The following is a 24,037-nucleotide window of genomic DNA, read 5'->3' on the forward strand; positions in this document are numbered from 1 at the left end:
GATGCTCTCTCACATAGTCCCAATTTCCTTGCTTCTTCCCCCTCCTGTATGTCCCTAAATTGTTCAAGAAAACTGTCTGAAACACAGATCTTACCTCTTACCCTTCTACTTAAACCCTTCATTGCTTTCTGTCTTATCCACCCTAATGTAACATACAGTAGTTATTATCAGACGTGGCTGATCATTATAACCTACTTGGGTAGTGATGGTGGTGGTGTGTTGTTCTTTGGAGTCAGTGTTTTTAAGGAGCTGCCATGGCATTCTGAGGATTAGCAAGGATTGGGGCCCACTATGGATAGGAATTTCTCTGACTTGTAGATGGATGTCTTTACATGTGCACCACTTTCTTCCCTCATACTGGCTACCACTGGCTCACACCATACATTTTAGCAATACTAAACTGATTTTTAGCTTGTTGTAGATGTCACTCTGGTCTAGGTCTCTGTGTCTTTGGACACTATGGCCTCCCTAGTCTACTATAGTAAATTCTCTTCCCATTCTTTGCCTGGGAAGCTTCTTACCTGGCTTTACCACCTCTAGAAAGCCTTCCTTTGCTAACCCTTCCCTATTCTTTCTCTATTACTTACTGCTTTGTATTTATTTGCTTGTGGATGTATACATGAGTGGTTCCCCCTCTCTTCACCAAGACTGAACCTCTCTCAGGGGCAGCCAGTTAGCTCAGTTGGTTAGAGCGCAGTGTTCATAACACCAAGACTGCCGGTTCGATCCCCAATGGGCCACTGAGCTGCACCCTCCACAATTAGATTGAAACAACTACTTGACTTGGAGCTGATGGGTCCTGGAAAAAAAACACTGTTCCCCCAAAACAATAAAAAAGACTGAACTCTTTAAAAAAGGCAGGCACTTTTGTTACATGACTCTGTGTGGCACAGTTGCTGTCACCGTAGTGGGGTCATAAATGTATGGCATTTGAATTCAGTGTTAGGACAAACTAAATGTTTTCCAAAGTAAATATTCTTTGGGAACAGATCCCTCCAAGTCATGTTAATTATGACCAAATATTACTGTAAGATTTCACTTCTTATTATGTAGCATGTGATTTGCAATTATGAACTCAAATGCAGTACAGAAGTTTGTATTATTTTCTTTAGAATTGTTCGCATCTTGACATGGGCTGTGATGGGAACATATGTAGTATAGTTCTGCCCACCTTGGCCTTCGGGGGAGAAATTGAAAGCTCTTCTAGAGCTTATTAACCATTTGCCAGCCGTTGTGCTGACTGCTTTTCTTTCATATGAGTTGTTAACATGACGATTTTACAGACTAGGAATCTTGTTTGAGATCACACAATTGAAATTTTGTAGAATTGAGATTTGAGCCAGCTCTAACTCAAAGCCCATGCATGCACTTCAGTATACTATCTAATATCTATGTTATCTTAAATTCTTTTCTGTACTTGCTTTACTAACTTTACTCAAGTAGCTTACTACATGTTATTTGAAATGGAGAACTTGTCTAAAGTATGACACATTTGTCCTCACTGAGTTCATAGTTTAGTGAAGAGAATCTTGCTTTTTGTACTATCAGCTGAGCCAGGCTGAAAATGACTTCGGTGCTTTCACACAGAACCGGAAACGTTAACTGCCCAAACTATGAAACAGCATATTCTTAGGGAGTGTTAACTACACAGGAAGCAGGCATCCTGATGAGTCAATCTTGAGCAATGATGCACCCTGGGGTATTTTCCTAAACTCAGTCGTAGGCCACAAGACCAGGGAAAGTAGTAGGAATGTCAGTTGAGACAATTTAAAGGATAGTTCAAAAGTTTATGGTAACAGCAGTCTGTGCCCAATAGAGGTTTGCTTTGTTGGCTTCTGAGGGAGCCTTGGGAATATCATTGCAGGTTTCAGCCCAGCCTTTTAAGGTAGATGTGGCAACACCCTAGCTAACTCCTGTTCCACCCATTTTGCAGGTGAGGAAACTAAGGCACAGGTAGGGTCTTCATTATGTTTTCTCTTTCATTCTTTTAACTGCCCAAGATCACTCCTCTTTATAAACATGTGGCAGAAGAGTTTACTGTCTTTAACTTGGAGGTGTGCTTTTTAGACTATTTAGGTTCTGACAAAGACGTTAAACCATTTGCTTATTACATTAAAATAGCTCAATGATAACATACCTTTTCTAAGCATATGTAGTGTTTGACAGTGGGCACCCTTATAAAGGGAGCTTCTTGATCTTGGCTAAGCCCACAGTCACTGAAAATACCAAATTAGAAATGTCAAAGCCACATTGGACAGTGGTATAATTTGACTTACTGATGTTTTAGAAGCTTAAAATGGGGAACAGGAAACGTGTACCAATTTATTTCAACTTATGTGTATGTTTCTATAGGGTTAATGTCAGAATAGCTATACTTGAAACAGCTTTTTGGAACTTAGTTGTAAGGTGTGGTTATTATTAATCAAGTTGCAAATATTTTGAGCTCTGTGCTTTAACTAAGAAAGTTCTGATTGGAGATGTGTTTCAGCAGATGTGAGGAGCTAGCTTTGAACCTTTGTCTTGGTTGGCAGATAGGCAGCATTGATGTTTCTGGCCACCAGCTTCAGAAAATTCTGTGGTTTGATTTCTGCTGCCCCCAGGTTGCTGTCTGTATTGCGCTGTTAACCTCTCTGTTGCCTACTGTGTGGCAGAGGCTGCAGCTGTAGCTTGTTGCTAAAGAAGATGAACAGGTAAAATTGAAAGCAGAAAGCCTTGTTGTGTTGTGGATACTCAGCAGGTCTGTAATAATTCATGGTGTTATATTTTTTGTTTCTGTTTCCAACTTTGACTTACATTTAAAATTTCACTTATCAGTGTTTGAATGTAGTTGTGATGAATGACTTTTGTGACTTGAAAAATAGAAACAGGAAAATGAATCCTCTCAGAGATCGAGCTGAGGAGGTTCAGTGGAGGGTCTGGGTTTTGTTGTTGGAAGACTGGTGGATTTTCATGCTTCTGGAGTTGAAGCACCGGTATCCCCGTCCCTGTTAAACATCTCAGGAGCCATCTTGACCATTGAAAGCGGAGTACAACTTAATCATACAAACTTGCCATTTATTTCCCTGTTAACAACAAACTCTGTCTATGTCTTCCCTACATCCTTTCTTTCTCAGGGAAAGCGTGCCTTTGCCTCCTTCCTGACCAAGGCCAATTCTCCCATGTATTCTTAAACTGACCTCTCCCTACTTCTACCAGTAACGCTCCCTTTCAATATCTCCAATGCTTTATCCTTCACAAGCTTCTTCCTCTAGGACTGAAGTACTATATTACTGACTTCAGAAGACTTTGGTATGGGGATCATGTATAATGTTTTTTTTTTCAAAAATAGTTAATGATTAGCTAGAATGAACCAGTATGTTCTCAGTACTGTACAGTGGGATCTGCTGATTTAGATGTGGGCTTTGGAAACCCTGAGATGATTCTCACCAGTCTCAACTTGCCTTACCTCTCTTGCTATTTTTAGGCCCTGCTGTGGTCCCTCACCAGTACTACGGAGTTACTCCCTGGGGAGTCTACCCTGCCAGTCTTTTCCAACAGCAAGCCGCTGCTGCTGCTGCAGCAACCAATTCTGCTAATCAGCAGACCACCCCCCAGGCTCAGCAAGGGCAGCAGCAGGTAAATGTTAACAAAATTTATCCCATGTAAGAATTTGACTTCTCATAGAATTTAAAGGTAACATTGGTCCAAATACAGAAACACTGTGAATGGGTGAGTTCCCTTTGAGTTTGTATCTGAGTTCAGGTTCAGACTTAGTTGAGCTTACTGAATGCTGACTGAATGCCTTTTATGTATCAGGTCCTGGGTCAGTGTAACTAGCTGAAAGAATGATATTATGAATTTACATATGAGAGAACTGCTTAGGGGATTATCTAGTTACGGGTACATAGTTAGCAAGTGGCAAAGTGAGTATTCATATTGATAGTAAATTTTCTTTCTGCCATTCTATAATTAACTGCTAAGCATTATTCTCAGATCAATTCCGGCTCTCTTACAAGTAGCTTGTCACCAAAGGGAAGGTACTTATTCTTCAGACTGTATATTTATAACATCTATTGGATTGGATATAAATCGTTGTGTTTTTTTTTTTAAGATTTTATTGGGGAATTGGGGAAGGGGAACAGTGTTGGGGAATTGGGGAAGGGGAACAGCCAAGTTGTCGTTCTTCAGTCTTCATTGTGGAGGGCGCCAGTCGCCATCTGGCTGCCGGTCAGCAGCTCGTAGCCTCTAAGCTCAAGGTGCTGTGTTAAATCTTAGTTGTGGGTGGGCGTAGCCATCATCCCATGCGGGAGTCTAACCGGCAGCCTTGTTGTTAAGAGCTCATGCTCTATCCACTGAGCCATCCGGGCGGCAGCTCAGCTCAAGGTGCTGAGTACAGTCTTAGTTGCGGGTGTGCATAGCCACCATCGAAGAGGCAATCTTGTTGTTACACGAGCTGAGCTGTCCTGCAACCTGTTGGCAGCTCAGCAACAGCTCAGCTCGGGTGCAGCTTCGCTGGCCCGTGTGGGAATTGAACCGGCGGCCCTATTTGCTCAGAGTGCACGCTCTTAAGCCAACTCTTTTTTTTTTTTTTTTTGGTCCATTTATTTTTTATTGTGAAATACATATTTTTTAGAATTAGTTTCAGCTGTACAACACAGTGCAATAGTTATACTTTTTACCCCTCGAAATGACAACCCCTCTCCCCCAATCCGCCACCCTTAAGCCAACTCTTAACCAACTGAGCCACTCGGCTGGCCCTGGATATAAATCTTAAATCTGTTATATCTGTTTTAACTTATAGTGATAAGAGCTTTTAAATTGAGAAAGGATGATTAACTGCAAAACTGAGCATGTCTTTTTATTTTAAATGGCCAGTTTCTCCTGCTTACTAGAGCAACACCCACTTATTGCTGAATATTGTGGTGAATTGGAAAACTCAAAGAAAAAAATCACACTTTGGTTTTTTTATGTCAGAAGAAACCAATATTAATGTTTGGTATCTGTCATTCTAACATTATTTAATTAATTGGTTATAAAACTGGGATTTTTTTTGTCCATGTGGTTTTGTATCCTGTTTTTAAAAGATTCCCACATTATTTAATGTTTATTTTAATAACATTTCCTAGCTATAGTTAAAGCCATCAAAGAGTATCTCATACTTTATTTTGACCAGTCCATTATTATTTAATATTTAACTTAGTAATTTTTTGGTGTTATAAATTAGACTGATGACTATTTTTGGCATAAGTCTATGATTTTTTTCGTGGAATAAATTCTTAGAAATGGACCTTTTTTTGAGCAAATATGAGTATTTAGACTTTTGATATGCATTGCCAAATTAAAGGCAAAACACTGTGCTCATATGTTTACAGTGATAGGATCCAAGCAAGAAACCCTTGCTTTTCATCAATCTCACTAAGAGTATATGTTTTTAAAATTTTTTTTAGATTCCACAAAATATAGGAGAAACACAGGTCTTGAAATTACAGCTAGTTTCTTGGGTCATTACTTTTCATATTCCCAACAAATCTGCAAGATAAACTGTTACTCTCACTATTTTTACAGATAAAGAAATAAGAGACTTTGGGTAAATTGTCTACACATCTCTTCTTGCCAATATAGACAGTGTTGTTCACCATATGCTCGTTTAATAAATATTAATTGCTTGCTAGTAGTGTTTCTCTTACATTTTTAACCAGATGGTACCAAGAATAATGTTATACCCATATTTAACTTTTATAAATAGCAGAGTGATAGTAAAAGTGATCTGATATGAACTTTGCCTTTGGAAACATTGCAAAATGCATTGTTTATATACTTTGGTAATTTTAACCTTGGTCTGTGGGTTTTGCATTTTTTACTTGCTATTGTATATAGACCTCTTGGAATACATTCTTCAGAGTATTCAGAATAAGAATGATTACCAGCATCTTGATACCTGTGTTTCATTAATAAAAAAGTAGATCTTCTATCACAGTGGCAGGACTGGTATTCTGCACTGAAATGTCAGTGTTCTTGACTAATACTCATCTTCATTTAGATTGCTGTGTGTTTGTGGGATTTATGGGAGGAGAAATAGACACAGTCAGGTCAGAAGCCCCCTAAATCAAATCTGGTGAGCTCATTTGGGCCTTGATGAATGGGAATAGTGTTCTAGGGTAGAGGAAATGCTCTCATATTCCATAAAGAAACTACAGCTTCGTGTGTGTGTGTGTGTGTGTGTGTGTGTGTGTGTGTGTGTGTGTGTGTTTTGTCACAGATGTTTTAACTTAATTATGTGGGTAAATTATCCCTGTTCATCCTATCTAAACTGTCTCCCATACTCCATCATATTCTTTCTTCTTCACCCACTTTTTGCCAGAGCACTGACGTTCTATTGCAGAGTTACTGTTTATTATCTGTCTCATTCACTAGAATACAATCGCCAAGAGCGCAGAGGCATTGTTTTGTTCATTGCTTTATCCCTCGTACCCGCCAGATGGTAGGCATTATACATATTTGATTAATGAATGAATCATAACTTTCATATGCTTTTGGCTGCTTTATAAAGGTAATATGTTTAAACTAAGAGTGGTAGAATGAAATTTCACTGTATGAAATGTTGCTAATTGAATTTTTGTCCTAACAGTCATGTCATACAAAACCATTACAGGAAACATGTTTTACAACTGTCAATTTTTAAAAGTCAACCCAAGTTAAGCACATGATGGGTCTTAGATACATCCAATGAGAAGAAAGTAGTTGATTTATTTCTGTCTCCCAGGTTCTCCGTGGAGGAGCCAGCCAGCGTCCTTTGACCCCAAATCAAAACCAGCAGGGACAGCAAACAGATCCACTAGTGGCAGCTGCAGCAGTGAACTCTGCCCTTGCTTTTGGACAAGGACTGGCTGCAGGCATGCCAGGTGAGACTGCATTGTTGTTCTTAATACTTTGAGAGAAAAAAGGCTGCTTGTTGGGGAGATTCAGAGGAGAACGGGCAGTGCTTTTAGCTTGCTTAGGCTTATGATTTGGGGACTGGCAAAGATGACATACACTTGCCCTCACTTAGACCACAGTTCGTTGATGAGAGCAACTAATTGTTCTGAGCCAGTCTTAATCTTATATGGTAGAGATATGCAAGTCCACACACATTGCTGCAAATATGCTTTTTTTATTGGTGGTGATCTATTTTCTCCCTCAGGATTAAGGGTAGAAGGAGTGGCTAGGTCACTTTAGCATCATTCCAGGGCTTTAGTCTTTACGCTGATGTTTTCGAACAGCATTATTAGTAAGAAATTCCTGGTATTCCTTATGCAGTCATCCATTATATTTCTAGGGTTTTTCCCAAACCAATAGTAGAGGTGCTGTGTAACTGCCTACCTATGACTGATACATATCTTGAATATATGTTATTTTTGGCTCAGTGTCACCTGGTCCTATTCCTTGCATGGAGTGGATATAGTTTGAGGTTCTTCCTTTGAAACAGGTCCTTATAAGACCTCAAGTAAGTTTATAGATCCTTATTGACCATAAAGCACAGTCAAATTAACTGATTCATTTATGAATTTAGTGAGTAAATTTAACTTGCATCATTTGTTTTTTTAGTTACTAAGCATTTTTGTTTTATTAAGAAGTCGCCTGCAATTTCTTTTATGGCTCGGTAGGATTTGGGGATTTCATCTCATATGGTATTAAAAGATCCTGTTAATTGAAGCCTGTCTGGGTTTTCCTGCTAACTTACCGCATGTTTGTGCTTAGATTATTATGTAGTATAGAAGTACTATGCTTGTAATCATTTGTACCTTCTGTTATTTGTATAGACAAGAAAAGTTGAAAAATTTGTCAGTGTGATTGCTGGTGATAGCCTCGGTTAGCGCTTTTAAGAGTATAGGTATGCTCTGTCGTGCCAAATTCCCTAGTACCTAGTGAGTGGGTGGTAAATAACACTACCCCCTATTGTGCCAGATATCATGCTAGATCTTTCACATTCATCTTTTAGCTGAATCTTCACAAGAACTTTATGAGACAGGTGTTATTATCCTCATTTTACAGGTAAGCAAATGGATAACCAGAGATTCGGGGTCGTATAGCTATTTCAATGGTGACAGCAGCATATACATGTAGATCTGTCCGTCCCCAAAGCCGAGTTTGTGACTGTTTACAATATACGGGTGCCCAGCAGGCAGTTGTTAGTTTTATATATCCTTATAATGTGTTGGCTTGATATTCCCAGGTTATCCAGTCTTGGCTCCTGCTGCTTACTATGACCAAACCGGTGCCCTTGTGGTGAATGCAGGAGCGAGAAATGGCCTTGGAGCGCCTGTACGACTTGTAGCTCCTGCCCCAGTCATCATAAGTTCCTCAGCCGCACAAGCAGGTGAGCTTATATCTTAGTGGATTCATGTCAGAGATCTCTAAAGGGTAACAGAGGCTGTTCTTAAAATATGTTACAGTGTACTTTATTTGGCAATTCTCACTATAGCAATTATACTCTATAATATTTCAAAGAGAGCCAGAAGCAACAAGTGACCTCAATAGATTTCTGATTCTATTGATGGCATGTACCAGCTGGTTAGCAGCAAGGACCCGTTCCACTGCAAACATGGGAAGTTAGATTATTACTAACATAAAACGGTACCGTTGGCAGAAATCCAAGGCTATTTCACAGAAATCCATGTCATGTTTAAAAATGTAGGGGTGGTGGTTGTTGTTTTTGCAGGAGGCAGGGGTAGAAGAAGTGGAAGGGGAGTAGTGAGACATGGCAGAACAGTTAATTTTGGTTGGGGGTGGATAATAGATGTTTATTTTAAGATATATATATATATATAAGATATATATATATATATATATATATATATATATATATATATATATATATATATATATATAAATATTTAATTAGGAACCACAGTGGGAAGACCTAGAAGAGAGTGACATGCTTAAATGTCTTAGGAATTTGAGGGACTTTAGTATATGATTGACACTGGTTCTGGGAAAATGTCCTCCACATAGGTATTTGTGGAACTTGAGATTTGGGGAAGTAGTTGTATTTAGAATGGATACATTTGATATCTGTACCTATTTTAAACTACAGACTTTTTAAAGCTACCAGCATAGTGAACTTGCTCCAGTGGTATTTTGACCTCAAATTGAAAGTAGAAATAGAACATAAAAGCTTCATATGTAGGGATCAAAGATATTTGTATAGATCTTTACAACGTTTGTGTCTACTTTGAAAAGATATGGCAGAATTAAAGGTTTTCATAAAGGATAACAATGTACTTTGAAAATGTGGCCAATCCCTTTCATAGCCAAATGGTTTGCTTTCTTCTTTGTAGCTGTTGCAGCGGCCGCAGCTTCAGCAAATGGAGCAGCCGGTGGTCTTGCTGGAACAACAAATGGACCATTTCGCCCTCTAGGAACCCAGCAGCCTCAGCCCCAGCCCCAGCAGCAGCCCAGTAACAACCTGGCATCCAGCTCTTTCTATGGCAACAGCTCTCTGAGCAGCAGCTCCCAGAGCAGCTCCCTCTTCTCCCAGGGCTCTGCCCAGCCCGCCAACACATCCTTGGGATTTGGAAGTAGCACTTCTCTCGGCGCCACCCTGGGATCAGCGCTTGGAGGGTTTGGAACAGCAGGTAGAAACCAGACTGATGTGCTGTTAAAACTGAATTTTAATTATTTTTACAATCTTTATGGAACGCTGACAATGCATGGAACCCTGGACAGATACCACAGGCAGATCTGGACCGAGCCCTGTGGGAATCCAGCCGTCCCACTTATCTTTGGGATGATGGACTATTAAAATCAAGATACACAGTTGGGGCCTATTTTCAGGTTTACGCTTGTGTTGCTATTTATTTATGTCTCCTAGTTGATTTGTTTCGGGAATTAGAAAACCAGGGGAGGTTTGTGCGGGCACTGGGAAGACCCTGGAAGGAAGCGTAGACATATGGATGGTAAAAACAGGGAGGACGACTTACTAAAGATCACAGGCTAGTGGACTCCACGATCTGCAGCCTCTTGAGAAGAATTAAGGTGGACATTATGGAGAAGTGGGAGGAAGGAACTTAGACCAAGATATTTTTAATGTTTTGTTGGAAGAAAGTAGTAAGGTAAACAAGGGGATAATTGCAGCGTTTGTAAAACAGCGTGATCTCAAAACAGAAGGGCATGTTTGAGAGCAAGTATCTTAAATTGGAATTGGGGGCTAGTAATAACTCTTGATTGAAGAAACCCATAGAGAAAACAGGCTTGCAGATGTAAGTCGTGTGTATGGGGCAATACCCCATTTACAAATCTGTTTTCTATACTCCATTTTTTCTACTAAAACTTTTGGGTTGATGAAAGGCATTCTTTTTAGCCCATTTTCTTTCACCTTTTCCATAGCTTATGTGGCCGTCAGAACTTCTTAGCCCACCCCCACTCGATAATATCTGACACACAAGGAAGGTTAATGGAGCATATATGTGATGGTTTGAGCAAAAGTTCGTGCTAACCTGAGCCATGTCCTCCTTATTTACCTTACCTGGCCCTAGAACTGCCACCTGAACAGTGAGGCTGTCTCTGCTGACAGATTCGCGGTGGTAAGGAGTCTGGATCAGAGCGCTAGGAGCAGGTCACTGGGCTTGTTCTCCGAAGAACAGGCCTGTTCTTATCTGCATTGTTTTAATTCCATTTTAGTTGCAAACTCCAACACTGGCAGTGGCTCCCGCCGTGACTCCCTGACTGGCAGCAGTGACCTTTATAAGAGGACATCGAGCAGCTTGACCCCCATTGGACACAGTTTTTATAACGGCCTTAGCTTTTCCTCCTCTCCTGGACCCGTGGGCATGCCTCTCCCTAGTCAGGGGCCAGGACACTCACAGACACCACCTCCTTCCCTCTCTTCACATGGATCCTCTTCAAGCTTAAACCTGGGTAAGAACCGTTCCTCTAACACCACCGTGAACTCTAGAAATCTCTTGCCACTGGTGCCATCAGCAGTGCCTTGCATAAGCAAAGGATAACCCCTTTATCCTAGAAGCGTCCTGGGTGTTCTGTGCCTTCCTTGAGTACCTCATGTTATTCAGGCTGTACTTAGATAATAGAGCAGTTTGGGATTTATTCAAACTTGGATGCGTCCCCTGCATATTCACTTCAGCTTTAGTATGAACATCTTGTTCTTTGGTTGCATTTGAGAATCTTTCATTATAGACACAGTACAGATTCATTTTAAGCAACGCTGAAAACACAGAGACATAGAAAAAAGCATGTAGTCACCTAATATTACCACTGAAATATCACCACCATTAATATATTTTGGTGTATTTTTCAGATCCCCCACCATATATACATTTAATATCTTTTTCACATAAAGCATTTTATTTTAAAAAATATGCCAGTTTCTTAAAAAATATATATACATTCTCAAAACTACACAGTATGCTAATGAGTATAGGTGTGTATTTCCCAATTATATGTTTTGGTGGTTAATATGTATGGGATTTAAAAAATGTTACCTCCTAGATCCTAGAAAATGAGGAGGGAAAGGAGGATGCAAAGCAGCAGGCTGTAAGAATGAAAAGACTTGTGTTAGCGCCTTTGGGTGGCAAATTTCTAAGTCTTTGAAGAGCTAGGAGATGGGTGCACACTCCTTTTCCCTAGTCATTGAGTTTGGAATTTGAAGCACTGATTTATGTCTTAGATGGGGAAAGTTGAGGCACAGAAGTGGAGTAACCATATAATGCATCATGTAATCTAGGACGCTTTTGAGAGTGAATGGGAGTGTTAACTTATTATTACTTGGTGTGACAGCCCTAAGTCAAGACTGTCCCAGGAAAAATGATCATGTATGGCCATTTTGCCTGGAAGATTCTGTTGTTGTTGTTTTTTTAATTAAGGCTGTTTTTTTAGAGCAGTTTAGGTTCATAGCAAAATTGAGGGAAAAAGACAGAAATTTCTTCTGTACCCGTAGTTCCACACATCACAGCCTTCCCGATTCTCAGTATCCCCTACCAAAGTGGTACCTGTGTTACAGTTGATGAACCTACACGGACTCATTCATTATTGTCACCCAGAGTTCATAGTTTATATGGATTTCTTTCACTTTTTAACCAGCAAGATTAAAAGTAGCTTTATGGACTCAGAAATAAGGACTGACTAAAAATGAACAATATGTTTTCATTTGAAAAGATGAAGACTTGGAAATGATTTATAAAAATAATTTTTAAAAAGACTTGAAAGAGATAGGATAATATAGTTATTATTCTAGATCAGGGGTCAGCAAACTTTTGAGATGGGAACATACCCAAAGAGCTGCATGTGGCTCGCGAGCCGCAGTTTGCCGACCCCTGTTACAGAACCAAGAGGGCTACCTCTGAGTTTGAGAGATGAGTTTTAAGGCAAAACTATGTAAGTACATATACATTTGTGTGTGTGTGTGTATCCTGAAATTTCACAAGGTAAGAACTATTGGGTTGTCGGAAAAGTTATGACGTATTTTTTCTGCTTTTCGTTGCAAAAATGCGTCATGACTTTTCCGACAACCCAATAGATTCTGTCACATGATGTGCCCAGGATGTTTTTTAAACCAGTGCATTATCAGATACAGATATCTTATCTTTAATTCCTTGGTTTAAACATTTGAACTCTGTCAGTTCATACATACTAAGTTCTAAACAAACTAAATCGCAAAAAATATTTTGTTAAGATCCAGATAGTAAATATTTTAGGCTTGTAAGTCAGATGGTCTCTGCAGTGAGTATTCAACTCTATTGTTGAAAATAAAACTTTATTTATAAAAATAGGAGGCAGGCCAGATGTGTCCTGTGGGCTGTAGCTTGTCAACCCCTGAACTAATTAATGCTGTGGCTGTTGGTGTTGGAAAATGGAGCTGGAAACATTACTTGCATGCATGGTGCCTTTCCTCTTTCCAATATATCAGCAATTTAATGAAACACTTATTCTTAATTCATGTTTCCCCTGTGGAGTAGGAAATAACTGTTGGTGCTAGTTATTTCTTATTTTAATGACTCTTGCTGTCTGCCAGTTTTATTTGTAACGTATCTTCCCTGTTTTAAAAAATTTACCTGGCAACTTAGTTGTATGTGTTTGCATTGGACTTGCCTCCCTGCATGTACTACATAAATCATAGTGTCATCCTGAGGAACTTGGTGTCCTGACTGGCTAGAGCTTTGCCTCAGCTCAGTCTGTTTCCTTGAGAAAAGGGTTCTTCTGTGCTTTAGTCTTAACCTAGAGAACATAGGGGTGTGGTACTTGGTTTTTAGCAGTGTCCATACATACAAAGACCCCAAAGACATTTTGGTATAAGAGACTTAACATTTCTTTAACCAAATATATATTAGGCCAGGTGTAATATAACTTCTACCATTATTCATTGTGTTCATTCATTGTATTAAGTACTCAATTGACTCTGTTCTACACAGGGAAACTGAACTCAGCATGGTTTCATGAGTTTCATAATACCCACAGCTAGTACGTGTTTGAATGTACATTCTAGTCTATGTCATCCCAGTGTGAGTCTTTTCTCCGTGATAACCATTTTCACACTTCCAGTAATTTAGATGTGTTAGGATACTCTAAAAAATAATCAGTGACCTGCTGGTTATTTTTCGTATTTGTTCACCAATCACTTTGTTGAGTGCCTACTGAAGACTTTTTGGTGCTTTTCCCCTTACCCGTTGTTTATAAAGGCCAAACTTCTTTTTTTAAAACAACTTTAAATAACTTTACTGAATTATATCCTATTGTAAAATTATATCATAGAATTCACCCATTTCAAATGTATAATTCAGTGATTTTTAGTTACTTTCTGAATTCATCATCATAGATGGGTTTTAGATTATTTCCACCTCCTCAGTAAGATTTCTCGTGACCACTTACAACTAAATCCTCATTCATACCCTTAGTTCTGCTTTCTGTTTTTAAATTTGCCTTTTCTGGACATTTCATATAAATGTAACCATGAGCATGTGGTCTCTTTTGCTCGGCTTCTTTCCCTTCTCATATTTTTGAGATTTCATGCGTAGCATAATGTGTGTCAATAGTTTGTTCCGTTTTATTCTGAATTGTCTTCTGTTTTATGGACATATCACATTTTGTCTAACCACTCAGTGGAAGGATGTTTGTTGGTTACAGTTTTTGGCTATTAGAAATAATGCCGGAATGAACATGTGCGTGCAGCCTTTCTGAGGACATGTGTTTTCATTTCTCTAGAAGTAGAATTGTATGTTATTTTTATGTTAAACTTTTTGAGAAGCTGCCAAACTGTTTTCCAAGTTGGTGCTCCACTTTACATTCCCACCAGTAGTGTAGGAGGATTTCAGTTTCTCTACATCCTCACCAACATTTGTTCTTATTTGTCTTATTTAATGTAACTGTTCCAATGGTGTGTCCTTGCGGTTTTAATTTCCATTTCCCTAATGACTAATGATGTTGAGCATCTTTTCATGTGCTTATTAATCATTCATATATCTTTGGTGAAATGTCTGCTTGTATTTTTACCCATTTTTTTGATTTGGGTTGTCTTATTGAGTTGTAAGAGTTGTTTATATATCCTGGTTTCAAGTCCTTCAGCAGATACGTACTTTACATATATTTTCTTCTGGTCTTTTCCTTTTTCTTTTTTAACTTTTATTAGCATTTATTTGATGCTGCATTTACTCCTGGGCCATAGGTTTTGGTTTGTACAGTTTTTTTCTGGGAGATCTATTTCCTCTTCTGGTTTAGGAACAATTTGTTCTATTTCAGTTAGGATCATCTCAATGTGGCAGGGAGAGCTCATGTATGAGTTAATCTGCCCGTGAGCTCTGTAAGTTCTGCGCCACATCTTGGGAGCTTTGTTCACCTGGATGTGTTCAATGACCAGAGAGTCTACATCTAAACCCTCAAGTTCAGCATTACTTTCTGCATTTTTAAGCATGGGCAGCAAAAATTCTGAACTCTTTTTGGGCCACCGACCCTGTGTCTAGCCCCACTGTTTGCCCTGGACACACCTCCCAACTCCACCATTGTAAAAGTGGAATGGCACACATTGCTTACCGTATTTCCCCATGTATAAGATGCTCCCATGTATAAGATGCACCTTAATTTTGGGGCCCAACATATGGAAAAAAAATGTATAACATAAAGTTATTGAACTCAAGTTTTATTCATCATAAAATTCAAACAATTACTCATCACTGTCAAAACTCCCAACCGTTAGCTTGTCCTCATCTGTGTCTGATGACAAATCACTGTCTTCATATATTGCCTCGTCCTCAGCAGGAAATGCAAGTAAAAAAATCTACAACCACTGTATAAGATGCACCCAGTTTTCAGACCCCAAATTTTTAGAAAAAGGGTACGTCTTATACATGGGGAAATATGATACGTAACGTGACATCCTTTACATACTTGGTGGCTTTTCGGATATGCATACCCTTCATGGCCTGGCAGTTTCATGAGTGTTCTTAAAGTGGACATGAAGATTTGAACCTCTCGATTTGTGTGATTTTTTGGGGTTCTGTGGGTCAAGCGAATAGTGAACCATTTTTAGAGGTCACCTCAGGCTGCTTATGGAAAGAAGAAGCTCATTTTTTAAATGGTGTCTTTTGAAGAGGCGATACTTTTGAATTTTGATGAGGTCCAGGTTATCATGCTTTCTGGTATGGAAATCTTTGGCCAGCTCAAGGTCTTAAAGATTCTCCTGTGTTTTGTTCTAAAAGTTTTATTGTTTTAGTTCTTGTATTTAAGTATATGATCCATTTTTAATTAGATTTGTGTATTGTGTTAGGTATGATGGTTCATCTTTGTGCGTGCATCATTTTCCCTCAGCAAGGTTTTGCAGTGTTCAGTATACATGTCTTACATGTGTTTTATTAGATTTGTTCCTCTATATTTTTTACACACACACACACGGCACACACACATAGATTATATATATATATATATATATATATATATATATATATATATATGAATGTATATTTGTTAGTCTGAATTGTATTCTAGTTTTATTTTTGGATTGCTTCTTGATTGTTTAAAGAGATACAATTGATTTTTGTATATTGATGTTGTATTCTGAAAATTTACTGTACTTGTTAGTTTTAATAGTTCGGGGTGGATTCCTTAGGATTTTCTCTATATAGGATCATGTCACCTATGAATAAAGACAGTTTTCCAATCTTGATGCCTTGTATTTCTTTTCTTGCCTGATTTCACTGGCTAGATAGAATAGATGAGAGCACACGTCGTTGCCTTGTTCCTGATCTAGGTAAAATGTTCCTCTTTTAAGTGTGCCCATTGTAGGTTTTTCATAGATGCCTTTTATCAGGTAAAGTTCCCTTCTGTTCCAAGTTTAAGAGTTTTTTCATGAATGGGTTTTGGATTTTGTTAAATGCTTTTTCTGTGTTTATTGATGATCATAGTGGTTTTTATCTTTTATTATATGAATATGGTATGTTACATTAATTTTTTTATGTTAATTGCAGGGATAAATCCCACTTGGTCATGTTGGATTTGGTTTGTTAATATTTTTGTTGAGAATTTTTGCATCTATATTCATGAAGGGTATCTGTCATTTTTCTTTCTTTTGATGTCTTTGTTTGACTTGTTATCATGGTGATATTGACCTTATAATACAGGTTGGAAATAAGTCCTGTTTTCTGAAAGAGTTTTGAAATATTGGCATTATTTCTTTAAATATTTGATAAAATTCAACAGGGAAACCATCCTAGCCTGGGTGTTTACTTGTGGGAAGGTTTTAAATTTCTAGTTTAGTTTCTTTATGTCTTATAGGCTTATAGTTTCCGTTTCTTCTTGAGTCAATTTTGGTAGTTTGTGACTTTCTAGGAATTTGTCCATTTCATCTAAATTGTCAAACTTGTTGGCATAGGGTGGTAATTTTTTAAAAGTGAAATATTCCTCCCACTTTCTCAGTCTTTGCATTCCATCTCTCTCTTACATAACTATGCACACATGCATGATTAGTAATACAAATACATTTTTTATGATCCCCAAGCAAGGCAGATGTGGCAAGTATTTATTTTGTTTGGCTTAAGTATGTGTTATATTTCTTAATTTAAAAGTATTTTCATAATTTTTAATATTATTAACAACTAGATATGTAAATCCTCATTTGTGGTTTATATGTGGGTTAGCTGAAGCCTTTAGGTTCTCATCTATACCTATAGCATCCATCTCTAATAAATTCCACCTCCTACCTCAACAAGAAAAAGAGTTAAGGAATGTGGATATGAGTGCCCCAGAAGCCTGATTCTTAACCTTAATGGTTTCATGTTCTGCCTACCCATAGATTTCCCCATGTGCATAATAATAAATTTTATCTGCTACTTCTTGGTGCTTAGAATTTAAAAATGGTATAATCTGGGAATTATGGAGAAAAACATAAGCATGAAGAAGCATTTCAGGAAATGGGGAGGGGATGGCTGTTGTAGATGCCTGTTAGGCATCTATTAGATCTACAAGTACAAAAAGCAAATGAACAAAACATTCCTCATAGCCAGAGAATGGAATACTAAATGCCTATTGTCAGAAAACCCTTCCATAGACTTGTATAGACAACTGAAGCACATATTAATTTAGCATGTTTATTTCTTTCCATCCATTTACCTTAAATCTACATGTGTCTTTATTTTTAAAGTGTGTTTCTTGTAGATAACATATAGTTGGGATGTGTTTTGTGATCCACTTTGACAATCTGTCTTTCATTTGGTGCGTTTAGACCATTGACATTCAAATGATTGTTGATATAGTTGGGTTAATGTGTACCATATTCATTACTAATTTCTATTTGTTGCCTTTGTTCTTTGTTCCTTTTTTTTTTTTTTTTAGCTGAGCCATCCTGCTACCTATTGGCAGCTCAGCGGCTGCACAGCTCGGGCTGGGACTTGAACCGCTGTTGCTCAGAGCTCAAACTCTTGAGCGAGCTCTTAACCAACTGAGCCATTTGGCCGGCCCATTTGTTCCTATTTTTGTCTTTCATTCTTTTTCTGTCTTTTGTGGTTTTAATTGAACATTTATGTGACTCCATTTTCTCTCCTCTCAACATATCAGTTATACTTTTTTTTTTTCTTAGTGGTTTCCCTAGAGTTTGCATTGTATGTTTACAATTAATCCAGGTCTACTTTCTTTTTCTTTTTTTTTTTTTTTAAGATTTTATTTGGGAATTGGGGGCAGGGAAGGGGAACAGACAGGTAGACAAATTGCTGGGGGGTTTTTTTGTTTTGTTTTGTTTTTTTTAGCTGAGCCATCCTACCACCTGTTGGCAGCTCAGCGGCAGCTCAGCTTGGGCCAAGACTCAAACTGCCATTGCTCAGGGCTCGCACTCTTGAGTGAGCGCTTAACCAACTAAGCCACTTGGCCAGCCCAAATTGCTGTTTTTTTGTTCTTCAGTCTAGTTGTGGAGGACATCGCTTCACTGGCCCATGTTGGTATGATCATTGTGCTCTTCCCGGGTGAGGCAATCAGTTGCCGGTCATTGGTAAGCCGCTCACAGTGGCTCCAGGCAGCTCACACTGGCTGCCGGCCACTCACGTAGCTCACAGCAGCCCACTGCAGCCCACGCTGTCACTGGCAACTCACGGCAGCCCAGCTCCAGGTCGAGCTGTTGTTCACCATCTTAGCTGTAGAGGGCGAGTATCACTGGCCATCAATGTGGGATCCGAACTGGGGCTCTGCTGCTCAGAGCTGGCGTCCCAAGCCAGCTCTTAACCAGCTGAGCCACTCGGCCGGCCCTCCAGGTCTACTTTCAAATAAGACAATATATAACACTTCACATGTAATAAAATATTCCTAAGTTCTCCTTCTTAACCTCTTGTATCATTACTGTCATTCATTTCACTTTTGTTTTTTTTAGTTTCAGGTGTACAAAACAATGTAATAGCTAGGCAGTTACACCCCTCACAAAGTGATAACCCCCTCCCCCAATCTGCTACCCCTCTGACATCGTATATAGCTGTTACAATTCCATTGACTGTAGTCCCTATGTTGTAGTCCACACCCTGTGACTATATATATATTAAATTATAGTTGACATTCATTATTATTCAGCTTCATGTGTACACTGCAGTGGTCAGGCATCTTCATTTCACATTTATATAAATATACAGAAGCATATGTAAGCATATATAAGCATACATGATTGAGTACATTGTTGCAATTATTGGGTTGGAAAAGTCATGATGTATTTTTCCTGTGTTTTTCATTGGAAAAATGCGTCATGACTTTTCCAATAACCCAATATTTTGAACAAACTTGTCTCACATAAATTCAGAATAAGAGAAAAGTTGTTTTTTTTTTTTTTAAGATTTTTGTTCGGGGACTGGGGGATGGGAACAGCGCTGGGGAATTGGGGGAAGGGGAACAGACAAGTTGTTGTCCTTTTGTTTTTCAGTCTAGTTGTGGAGGACGTTGCTTCACTGGCCCAAGTTGGCACTATCATTGCGCTTTTCCTGGGCAAGGCAGATCAGTCGCCGGCTTCTGGATGGCCGCTCACTGCGGCTGCTGGCCGCTCATGGCGGCTGCTGGCTACACATGGTAGCCCATGGCAGCCCACTGCAGCAGGGGCTGCAGCCTATGCCGTCTCTGGCAACTCACGGCAGCCCAGCTCCAGGTTGAGCTGTTGTTCAGCATCTTAGCTGTAGAGGGCAGTGTCACTGGCCCTCATATGTGGGATCCGAACCAGGGCCCTCTGGCGTCCCAAGCCAGCTCTTAACCAACGCGCAACTCGGCTGGCCGGAGAAAAGTTTTTATTATATTGTTTTACTTATTCCTTTTTTGATGCTCTTACTTTCTTTATATATATGGCGTTTCTGACCTGTATTATTTTCCTTCTCTCAAAAAACTTTTAACATTTATTGCAAGGCAAGTCTAGTGGCAGTACATTCTCTCAATTTTGGCTTGTGTGAAAAAGTATTTCTTCACTTTTGAAGGATAATTTTGCAGGGGGCAGAATACTAGGTGGGTAGGATTTTTTTCTCTCAGCCCTTTAAATATTTGACTCCTCTCTTGTTGTTTGCATTTTTTTTTGAGAAGTCGGATGTAATTCTGATCTTTGTTCCTCTCTAGGTAAGCTTTCCCCCCGCCTCTGGCTTCTTTCAGGATCTTTTATCTAACTTTGGTGTTCTGTAGTTGGAGGAAGATATGTCTAGCTGTGGTTTTTTTCTGGCATTTATCCTGCTTGGTGTTCCTTGAGCTTCCTGGATCTGTGGTTTGGTGTCTGACATTAATTTGGAGAAATTCTCAGTCATTGTTTCAGATAGTTCTGTTCCTTTTTCTCTTCTTCTGATAGTTTCACCATATGTTTGTCCCACAGTCCTTGAGTTCTTGAGATGATATTCTGTTCTGGTTGCTTGGGGTTTTTTTTGTTTTGCTTTGTTTTTGTCTTTGTTCTCTTTCCATTGTGGTTTTTGAGGATTCTATTGATTCTTTTCCCATCTGTGTCTAGTCTACTAATAAGCCCATCAAAGGCATTCTTCATTTCTGTTACAGTGTTTTTTATCTCTAACATTTCTTGGTGGTTCTTTCTTAGGATTTCCATCACTCTTCTTTTACATTGCCTGTCTGTTCTTACTTGCATACTGTCTATTTATTAAAGCCCTTAGCATATTAATCATAGTTGATTTAAATTCCCAGGCTGGTAATTCCAATGTACCTGCCATGTCTAGCTCTGATTTTTTGATGCTTGTTCTTTGTTGTTGTTAGCCAAGCCTTATATGCTGGGTAAAAGGAACTGCTGTAAAATAGGCTTTTAGTAATGTGGTGAGGTACCGGGGGAGGGGAAGCATTCTGTAGTCCTGTGATCATATCTCATTCTTTCAGTGAGCCTGTGCCTCTGGACGATCAACTTCACAAGTGTTTCTTAGTTTTTTTCTCCCCCTTTTGGTGGGACAGGATGGTTTGAGTAGACTGGAGTTACACTTTTCCCTTCTCCAGGTCAGTTAGTCTCTGATAATAACCCAGCAGGTTAGGCTCTGGTTAACTAGTTTGCCCAGAGGGCAGGCTTTGTTAAGGACAACGGAGTGCTCTGGCATATTTCAAAATGGTTCCTTTCCCCTTCATACTGCCAGTAGCCCAAGGAAAATTTTCTCTGATCATTGTTGTGGGCCCTGCTTGGGCTCCTGGAGGCTAATCTCACAATATTGTAGGGGGTCCTCCTATGAATGGGTCCTGTTGGAGGTTTAACTCAGAATTGTCCACACTGAGCCTCTAAGCAAGTTGTCAGTTACGGTTCAGGTTTTCCTGCTCGGTACTGATTCTGGAGGTGCTTCCTGCTCAAGTCCCTGCTCTGATAAGCTGTGATGTAGCCTGTATTCGCCTGTCTCTCCAATCTTAGCGGCAGTGGTTTGCTCTTTGTCTGCCCATCACTTATGGATCCAAGAAGAATGCCTGTCTCTAGCTATATATTTGTTGTTAGGATTGAGTGGTGGCTTCCAAGCTCCTTATATGTGGAACTGGAAACTCGCACATATTAATTTAAACAAAACATTTATTTAAGCCCTTCATTTCTGTGGAATGTTGTCATAGCTCTATGAAATCTACCACTGTCGAAATACTGTGGAAAACTGTGAAATAACTAAGAAGCTCCCTTGGAGGCCCTGTGTGAAATGTTCATTTTCAAACAGGAGTTGCAAATTTAAACACTTTCAGGGGTCACCTCCAGGGGTATAGTAGTTTGGATACAAGAATGTGTAGGGTGTCAACCATAGTGAACCGGAAAACACATTTCTGCATATTCCCCATCTAAAGGCGGTTCAGTTGGTGGATACTTAGTGGAGGCCTACTATTTGCCCAGGTACCTTTTCATAAACAACCAGAAAACTGTGGTTTTAAGCAAAAATCCACTTTAAGCATTGGTTTAATGGAACCAGTTAGTTGGCTCAAGCAAAATATGCCTGTGAACTGTCAGTTTGCCATTTGTACTATTACCTGGGAAAATTTAGTTTTCAGATTTGTATACTTCCTTAATAAAAGCTGTGTGTGTATATGTGTGTATATGCACGTGCATGTGTGTGCATCTGTGTGTGCTGTCTGGCATTCAGCGAGACCAGAGCCCAAAATCCAAACCTCAGGGCAAATGTGGAAATTTTTATTGTAGGCTTTCTCCGTGATTTACTCTAGCCAGTGAATCCAGTGTTCGGGATTAGTTAGGGTGCTTTTGGCCACAGTAAAAGAAAATTGTGGCTTAAACATTAAATGCATTTATTGGCTCGCATAAATGTAGAGGTGGAGGCAGTGTTCAGGGTTGGTTCCCGTCATTCAGCCTTGTGATGAGTGACCTGACTCTTTTCCATGTTGACATTGGGTGTGTCAGGCCTTTTAGGAGTGTGGTTCTGTTTCTCTGTTGATTTGTTACATTTCTAAGTGCCTTTGTTAGTGACCAGCTTGTTAAAATACCTCGAAATTATTTTCAAAACTTGGTGTGTTCATGACATCCTTCTCCTTAAGTCTGTTCTGTGCTGTTATCACACTCTCCCAGTACCTGCCGATCTACTTATTACTACCTCTTTGTCCATTTCTCCCCAATCTCGAGTCAGGGAAGAAGGAATTGTTTCTGAAAAGGAATCAAGAGCAGCACTGTCCTCTTTTCTTACAAACCCCCTTTCTTTCTTTCCTTAAAGAAATCTTTTCCATTTGGATAAAGAAATGTTGTGGAATTTGACAAGAATAACAGTGCCCTTTAGAGCAAGAATACTTGGTATAATTGAGTCTGAAATGAGTTCTGTGTGGTTGCAAGGACACTGACTCTGGAGTTGAGTCCTGGGATAAAATCTGGCCATGATATAATAATTTCAGGCTTTGTATATTTGGATGAGCATTCCACCTCTTTGGGCCTTAATTTTCAGTTACATAAATGGGGATTTAAAGCTCCATTTCCAAAATGTCAGTGAGAATTTAATAGAAAATATATATGAAATGCTTCTATCATAGAGCCTGGCATAGGACAAATGCTCAGTAAATGTTTTACAGGTTTTAACCCTGAGCCTCTTCCTTTTGGTCCTATCATCACTTTCATTGAGACTCAGACCTTTGAAGCTGGGCCCTAGAATTCTGTGCAGAAATCCAAGCTGGGTATATTTTTGTAGCTACTATTAAACTCCAGACCAGACATTCATTAAAACTCATGAAGAAGTTCACCTTAGGTGACTTTTTTCATGGATCCTGAAGTGTTAATTTATCTACACTCGTTGTGGTTTATGTGGTGTTTCTTACCTACTTTGCTTTTTTGTTTAAAAGAAGTGAGGTGTTGGAGGGGGGGAACAGAAAGGCTTCATATCCTTTTATAGTGCAATCTAAAGTTAAAAAAAACATAATTAAAAAATAAGAAAGGGGCCAGCCAAGTGGCTCAGTTGGTTAAGAGCTTACTCAAGAGTGTGAGCTCTGAGCAACAGTGGTTTGATGCCCGGCCCGAGCTGAGCTCCCGCTGAGCTGCCAACAGGTGGCTCAGCTAAAAAAAAAAAAAAAAGGAAATATATACTCACTATAATTAATTACCCTGCTTCACATTTTGATAGCCCTCTTTGGTCTTATCTATCAGTCTAGGGATTCACAATTATTGTTTCGTTGTCATTAGTCACAACAATATCAGTGGCATGAAAGTTGTCACTAGCACATTTTAGGCTCTGTCTCAACAAAAGGTGTTAAGAGCTTCCCATTCCTGATGAAGAACTTGAAAACGTTCCATTTGAAAGCATATGTCCTTTTTTCTACCCCTTATGTCTAATCCTCAGCTTCAGGTGCCTTAGTGACTTTCAGATTTCTTTTTAGCAGCAAAACCTTTCCATCAAAGCTATTTTTTGGGGGGGGTCACTGTACAAAACAGACTAATTTGGGTATCCTGATTTTTTTTTTTAAAGGGAGGGTTTCAGGTGGGAGTGGGGATTATTCACTCACAGCAGGAATCGCCATAGAGCTCAGAGTGGAAAACCACTGAAGTCTCCATGAAGGTTGTATTTTCTGAGTCCTGGTGCTCAGGTGCTGGTTCACACGGCAGGCTGGTTTCCTCATCATTTTACTTACTAAAGGCTATACTAACTTGCTCCATTTTTGCTAGCAGTATCCTATCAGTGGTCAAAAGCAT

General features: G+C 39.3%; 1 protein-coding gene across 8 annotated transcripts in view; it reads left to right on the forward strand.

The window, feature by feature from the left end:
- The window catches only part of PUM1 (pumilio RNA binding family member 1), a 140,003-nt gene that overhangs the window by 92,297 nt on the left and 23,669 nt on the right, over positions 1-24,037 (forward strand). For all 8 annotated transcript variants that reach the window (XM_019660020.1, XM_019660039.1, XM_019660046.1 and 5 more), the window contains 5 exons: positions 3,464-3,615; positions 6,743-6,881; positions 8,192-8,335; positions 9,297-9,593; positions 10,639-10,875. In XM_019660020.1, coding sequence (XP_019515565.1) covers positions 3,464-3,615; positions 6,743-6,881; positions 8,192-8,335; positions 9,297-9,593; positions 10,639-10,875 — 969 coding nt within the window. The remainder of the gene's footprint in view (positions 1-3,463; positions 3,616-6,742; positions 6,882-8,191; positions 8,336-9,296; positions 9,594-10,638; positions 10,876-24,037) is intronic.

The sequence above is a fragment of the Hipposideros armiger genome, unplaced genomic scaffold (assembly GCF_001890085.2).
Source record: "Hipposideros armiger isolate ML-2016 unplaced genomic scaffold, ASM189008v1 scaffold_10, whole genome shotgun sequence".
Classification (NCBI taxonomy): Eukaryota; Metazoa; Chordata; class Mammalia; order Chiroptera; family Hipposideridae; genus Hipposideros; species Hipposideros armiger.